Below are 7,652 nucleotides of genomic sequence, written 5' to 3'. Positions count from 1 at the left end.
CTTCTGTACTTGAGTTGGGGTTTTTTTTTTCAGGAAACCTGAAGTGTTAATCTTTTTCTAAGTCGACTTTTTTTGTTCAAACTAGAGAATGACCAGCAGAAAAAAAAATTAAATAAATCCTTTTTAATTTTATTATGGACTAAAGGTAATTTGATGATGTTTTTATTTTAACTGTGCACAGGATAAAAAAGATTAAAAAAAATCACCTTTTGGGATTTTAGAGGCTCCATAAATATCAAACTGCCTTATCTGTTTCAAGAATGGCTTTTATTTTCTGCAAATGAACTCTTCATTTGATTGGAAAAATCATCGGTTACCACAAAATTACATTTCATACTTACACCTTTACAGTTTCACATAAGAAACTTCACCTGAAATTCAAACCTTCAAACCTCAAGACTTTATTTACCCATAGAAAATAATTTTTCGACTTTTTGGGAAATGCATATATTCTTTGTCTTATTTAGGTTAGGTAGCAGTTAGATGAGAAGAAAAAAAAAACAACAACATTCTGCTATATATATATGAAGCTACAGCCAGCAGCAAGTTAGCTTAGCTTAGCTTAGCTTAGCATACAGGGTGGAAACAGCTAGCCTCGATCTGTCAAAACATTTTAAAAAATCCACCAGCAGCTCTAAAGCTCAATATGTTATATCTAAGATATATCTGCATATAGTACATGCAAAAATATTAGTGTACAAGTGACAATTGGCCTTTTCACAGGAGTGTTCTGCACTGAACGCTTTTTTGGCATTAACTTTCTGGTGTCTCTGTTTGCAAGTTGCGTGGCAAATTGTCAGTTTTACACTTTGGCTTTTGTATGGACTAAACAAATGAGATGTAATGTGTTAATCAGTGAGCTTTAGAAGTGCTGCTGTAAGCATTTCTTTACCCTTTGGACAGAACAAGCTATTCCCAGTCAACAGTTGTGCTAAGCTACGCTAGCCATCTGCTAACTGGTTAGCATCATCTCTCCACAACAAACTGTGTGAGCTATATTTCACAAATATAAATAAATTTCACTGAGCCAAAATAGACAAAGTAATAATGTGTACAGCAGGCTGTTTATATCTTTATGTAATAAAACTGCTGAGATAGAGATGCCTTGTTGATTAATGGGTTTATTTCATTATTAATTACAATGTATTTCTCATCTCCATGAATTTATATCTTAAAGTAACTAGGCAAAAAAAGATTAAATACTTTGTGTATTAATGTAGAACACTTTAGAGATAGAGATTGTGAAGATGATGTCACAATGTGTTCATTTTTTTGAGATGTGGCGCCATCTTGTGGGGACACACTGTTGACCTGTGTCTGCCACAGTGGTGAAGCAATGTATTTAGACAAACTACATATGATATAACATCATAGATCCATATGACTTAGCAGCCCAAGGCTGGATTACAGACCCCAATCTCCATTTACACACCCAGACATTATAAACCATCTCGTTTTTGGACTTGGTGCATACATTTGGGCAATTGAGAAAACTGCCTCAAAGATGATGCCTCTGTCCTACACAGTGCGATGTACTTTCACATTCCTTACAGTAACACGAATAAGAGATTTTGTTCAAGAATAACATGACCGGCAGGTTTATTGATGCCAAAAAACATCCCAAGATAAGAAGTTAAAAAAATACTTCAACCACAAAATGACCTTTTGTTTGTCAGTTAGTCTGTGTTACCTTGAATTAATGAGGAAAACTCCCAAAAAGATTCCTTCTACATGAATTTCAGGGTCTGCTTTCCGTTTACAATCTCTCACACAACTCAAGCAGTATAATCCAAGTCTCATTTATCCAGTCATATGACCAGTACTTGCGAAACACATGTATTTTTGCTAAAATTTCACAATATAAAATGCTTCCACGTATGAGAAGCGCCCTGAGCATGCCTGCACACTCGTGCATTTGGGCTCAGCTTGTGCAGAGACAAAACACGTGTGTAACTGATACATGAACTGTCATTGTGTGGTTTAAGTATTTCTTTAATTACACTGACTTCCATTACAAAAGATGTGAGAACAGAATATAAGACTAAAACAAATGCAGAGCTAATGCTGTCTTTACATCACAGGATATCACCCTGAACCTGAGAGGTGACAAATGTACATCCTACTCCTCCTCTCTGTCTGTGGAGACGCCCTCAAACAGGGCCGAGGTGTGCTGACCTAATGGGTTGTAGAGGAAGGCTTCGATCTCTCCTCCACCGTTGCCGCTTTTCTGGAAGTGGATTTCCAGCAGATCCTGCAGGGTCTCCTGCTCCATGATGGCGGGGATTCCCGTCAGCAGCACCGTCCGAGGACACACCGACATCTTGGTCTGGAAGGGAAAGAGGAAACAGTACTATTAGAAGTCCAACATTTTGGAAGTTAGTGGTGACAACAGAACGCTCTTCTTTTCTTCTAACTAAAGCTCACCTGTAAGTTTGTAATCTTTCCGTTGAGAAAAGGAGTCACCCTCACTCTGTGCCTCTTCTTCTGTGATAGCTCCACATCGTGATGCTCTTTATCTGTCAAACCTCTGGCAACTGATAGTAGAAAAGAACATAAAAAACACATGATGATCTTATAGATTAGGATGCATTGCTGTAGATTAAACTACCCAACAGTACATAAAGGAGCTAAAATTAGCACAACAATAAACATCTAAGATATTAAGAACAGAAGCTTGCTTACTGTCATTTCTCACAAATGTGAGAACCACAGTCCCAGAGTCAGGCAGCAGTTCACATCTGTCCACCTCTCCGCCCCCGTGTTTACTCTTGGAGAAGTGGATCTCCAGCTTGTTCAGCAGCGTCTCGGTCTCCATCTCAGGCAGGTTTGAGATTAATATCTGCTGAGGATTCACCTCTGTGTCTATCTGCAGGACAGACGGGCACAGATCACTCACAGGAAATGATAATGATAATGTTCACAGCTCAATGACGAGTAAAGGAGGCTCTCTGTTGTACCTCCACCAGCCTGGGCAGCATGAGCTGAACTGGCCTGGCCTCCACAGTGATGGTGCACTCTGCTCCCAGGTCCACCTGATGCTTCTGCATGTCCAGGATCTTTCTGGCCACTGATGATGGAGACAACACAGGGGTTATATCAGCACTACCAGCCTAACGTAATAAAACATGGCAGTATTTTCCATTCAGATAATTCTCTCGGAACGTGCATTAAAAAGCTAGAAGGTTTATGTTGCCTCAAAAACACACTGATTCTTCCTCTAACAAGTGCAGATGAATGAAAACACGCTGGTGACAGCTTGAAGCCAAACTCACCCACTTGTTCCTCAAATGTAATCAGTGCCGTCCCGCCCTCCATCGGGTAAACTATATGTGGCTTCATTTCAAATGTTTGTGCGCCAGCTCCATTTCCTGTTTCCCCAGTGAAGACGACCTTCTTCTCTGGTACAGCAGTGAACACCTGAAATCAAATGTGACAGGTTTACTGGACGTGTCATGGGCTGACTGCAGGTGTCAGCTTGTTGATTTAATAAACATACATCAGTTTGCTGCTTCAGGTGACTGTGTCTGGCCTCCTCCTCCTTCAGAGCTTCCTCCACTTTTTGGATCTCCTTCATCAGTTCATCTTCCTCCTGCACCATCAAGTTCAGCTTAGCCTGCAAGAGAGAAGAACTTAAGCTTCAACGATGTACTGAGGAAAAGCAACCTGGCATTACCTCAAAATCACAATTTGTTAAAGGGATACTGGATTTTCAACCAGCTTTGTGTCATAACTATTTGGGCAGTATGTGTAAATGAATTATGGTAAACTTTCCTCTATCTTACCTGTACCCACATCTCCCTGCTCATCGCTCAGCTCAAATCTGGTGAAATGCAATGGGCTGTTGCCCAAACTGCAGATTGTACTTCCTCATTTTTGTACTTCCACCAGAACAAAAGTATAGAAGCGGATTGATTGCCGTACTTGTGTTTTCTGATGGGTAGTTTAATTTATAAAAAACATCATATTGTTCGAGCTCTTCTTATGTCTGTGTGCAAACATTAACGAATGTAACTAAAGCTGTCGGATAAATATAGTGTATTAGCACAAAAGACTCAAGTAAAGTAACTTAAATTTGTACTTGTGTAGAGTACTTGAGTAATGCACTTACATACATTTCCACCAGTGCTGCAGAGTGAAGCTCAAACATTCATGTCACTTAACAATAAGAAAAAAAAAAAAATCAATTTGACGGTTAAACTAGGATACCTTTTCATTTCTCATCTGCTCTTCATATCGGTGCTCGTCTACTTTCAGATCCTGGGTAAGTTTGACACAGCGCTGCTTGCACTTGTCCGTCATTGCCCGGCTGTCATCCCTGGAGGTGGTCAGCTCCTTCTGCTCCTGGATCAGCTGTTCGTATTTTTTCTGGGAACACAATAAGCTGCGTTCACTAACATTTTCCCTTTAAATTTCCTTCCTTTAAGTTACCTTCAGGTTTATTTAATGCATTCTATTTTTCATATCTTATGTGCTGCTCCATGCATAGAAATCTGTTACTCATTCAACCACAGGGTAAAGTATATTTTATGTTAAAACAATAAGAACACACTGCAAGCTGCACTTTAATACTGATAAATGTTGAGTTTCAGTGCACCTTGTAGTTGGTGATTAAAGCCTTGATTCCCTCCAAGGTGTCCTCGGATGGTTGTGGTTGCTCCACCACAAGAGAGAACTCCTGAAACACAAGACACAATAAACATACACCTCATATTTGTTTATATTAATATTATTGATCCACAAGAGTGTGTAAGGCAGTGGAGACATTTTATGAGGACGAGTTTAATAATCTTACAAGTGACAGCAGCATTGTAATCAGTGGTGGAAAATAATTAAGTCGACTAAATTCATACACAATGTATTTTACTTTAATAATATAAAATGTAATATTCTGAAATAGGCCATTCTATTTACTGAGTATTTTGATGCTAATAATTTTGTACTTTCACTTTCTGAATGCAGCTCTTATTCTTGTAAGAGAGTATCACTTGAACTGTAGTATATCTGCTTGTACTTAAGTTAAAATCTGAGTACTGGTTCCACCACTGATCACAACAATAACATTATTGTGATCAGTGGTTCCACCACTGATCACAACAATAACATTATTGTGATCAGTGGTTCCACCACTGATCACAATAATGTTATCAAATGCAAAACACAGCAGGAATGTCTCAGTGATGCTGAGAACAACAGGTCAGCCCACAGAGATAATGTTTGTCACACGAACATTACAGATACATGAAAACATGAGGAAGCAGAATGACGTCTCACCTCATCTGAAGACATAGTCAGAGTAATCTGAAACGAGTCACAAAGTATTAGACTACACTTCTTACATGCTGTCGGTCACAGTCAGTGTATATTAACATAATGCCTGACAAAACAGTGTGTGTCACTGAGGACAATCACTGTTAAACTATAAACGTATCGATACTCTGTAGGCCCTGCTGTCACATAAACAAACGTCAGTCTCAACAACACTTAAAATATCTTTAAATACGTGAGAATAACTTTAAATAGGTCACATTCAACAAAACTTCTGACGTCTACAAACTGTCTAGATATCGTTATATTGATGTATTGAACCAAACTTAACACATTTTTGGGTTTTATTAATAAGCAGTTGGTGAGACAACCTACCTTAAGTCGACGATCTGTGCTGTGAAGTCACGTTCATTCTTTCAGTTTCTCTTTCCCAGCTTCAGAGAGGAGCCGTGAACGCGCCTGGTTTCTCCATCAGAGGGCGCTGCAGCCGTGTGCTGCATTCAGGTGCTCTCGGAGAGATTGGTCATTTTCATTACAAGCGCAAAGCACCGCAAGTGAAAAGTACAAATATTAGCACTGAGCTAATGCAACTTAATTTAGATAAATGTGAAATATTAATGTTACATGACTATCCCTGGCTGATCGGTGTATATCAGCAAGAATGACTAAATCAATAAATAATGACAATTTCAAATTCATATGGAGAAATAATTGTCAGTAGCTACATAAGGAAGAATAACATGGTGAAAAACTATAAAGAAGAAGGTGCGAATGTCGTTGATGCTAATACCATGAATGGTGTCCTGAAGTTGGAATGAATCTGTTATCAATAATAGCTACTCCTTTTGGTTTATTGTCCCCAGTGTGATCTTCTGAAAATGGGAGGAACAGACTTCTTGCTACATTGTGATTATAAATGTAACTTGCTACTAGTTAAACTTTCTGCTGTCCATCAGCAGGTCCTTGATATATAAACATATTTTCACACCAGGCAACACTGCAGTTTGGAGCAACAGATATATAATGTAATAACGGAATTATTACAACCTTTCTGTTACAGACATGTTTTCCTAACTCAGTAAAACAGAACTATATTCTTACAGGATTTGATGTTGAAGAGGTTAAGAAAATAAGGGAAAGATATGTCTCATTTCCCCTTCCTCCTAATATAAAAGAGGTGAATTTCAAAATCTTAAATGAGAGTTATCAGAAGATCTGAGTTAAAAAAAAAAACGTGTTAAAGACAAGAAAAGCCTTCAACTGTTTTCATCACTATATATTCTCAAATTAATTTGAGATAGCCCTGTTTCTGTTATTTGTATGTATGTTTAATTATTTTCTTTTATTGTTCGATTTTTGCAGTTTCATATATAGATCACTTTTCTTGGCTCAACCTAACGCAGATGAAAGCTGAGGTACAGGACTTGGAAATGTTTGTATCTGTTAAGCTCAGTAAAGTCGTTTTTTTAATGTACTCAGCATGCAGAATGGCCTTTTTTCGGAAAAATAAACATTTGATTATGGGATTATAATTACTGATGCACTTAAATGTTGCAGCTGGCAAAGGTAAAGCTAATTTTAATTACTTTATTTGCTATACAGGCTACTGCAAGGGTAATGATCATACACTGAACAAAAATATAAACGCACCACTTTTGTTTTTGCTCCCATTTTTCATGAGCTGAACTCAAAGATCTAAAACATTTTCTATCCACACTAAAGACCATTTCCTCACAAATATTGTTCACAAATCTGTCTAAATCTGTGTTAGTGAGCACTTCTCCTTTGCCGAGATAATCCATCCCACCTCACAGGTGTGGTATATCAAGATGCTGATTAGACAGCATGAATATTGCACAGGTGTGCCTTAGGCTGGCTACAATAAAAGGTCACTCTGAAATGTGCAGTTTTGCTTTATTGTGGGGGGGGTCAGAAAACCAGTCAGTATCTGGTGTGACCACCATTTGCCTCACGCAGTGCAACGCATCTCCTTCGCATCGAGTTGATCAGGTTGTTGATTGTGGCCTGTGGAATGTTGGTCCACTCCTCTTCAATGGCTGCGCGAAGTTGCTGGATATTGGCAGGAACTGGAACATGCTGTCATTATCGCCCGATCCAGAGCATCCCAAACATGCTCAATGGGTGACATGGGTGAGTATGCTGGCCATGCAAGAACTGGGATGTTTTCAGCTTCCAGGAATTGTGTACAGATCCTTGCAACATGGGGCCGTGCATTATCATGCTGCAACATGAGGTGATGGTCGTGGATGAATGGCACAACAATGGGCCTCAGGATCTGCCACGATATCTCTGTGCATTCAAAATGCCATCAATAAAATGCACCTGTGTTCGTTGTCCATAACATACGCCTGCCCATACCATAACCC

General features: G+C 38.9%; 1 protein-coding gene across 1 annotated transcript; it reads right to left on the bottom strand.

Moving 5' to 3' along the window:
• Positions 1–1,103: 1,103 nt before the first annotated feature.
• Positions 1,104–5,746, bottom strand: ifi35 (interferon-induced protein 35). Its single transcript, XM_049562298.1, has 10 exons — positions 5,641–5,746; positions 5,272–5,298; positions 4,595–4,675; positions 4,207–4,365; positions 3,497–3,613; positions 3,273–3,417; positions 2,958–3,067; positions 2,683–2,866; positions 2,425–2,534; positions 1,104–2,326 (listed from the first exon to the last, which is right to left on the bottom strand). Exons 2-10 carry the CDS (start codon positions 5,284–5,286, stop codon positions 2,120–2,122), a joined length of 1,128 nt encoding a protein of 375 aa, XP_049418255.1. The 5' UTR covers positions 5,287–5,298; positions 5,641–5,746; the 3' UTR covers positions 1,104–2,119.
• Positions 5,747–7,652: the final 1,906 nt, after the last annotated feature.

Source organism: Epinephelus fuscoguttatus, linkage group LG19, assembly GCF_011397635.1.
Source record: "Epinephelus fuscoguttatus linkage group LG19, E.fuscoguttatus.final_Chr_v1".
Classification (NCBI taxonomy): Eukaryota; Metazoa; Chordata; class Actinopteri; order Perciformes; family Serranidae; genus Epinephelus; species Epinephelus fuscoguttatus.
The sequence above is the reverse complement of the archived record's forward strand: the minus strand, read 5'-3'. Positions and strand labels throughout refer to the sequence as shown.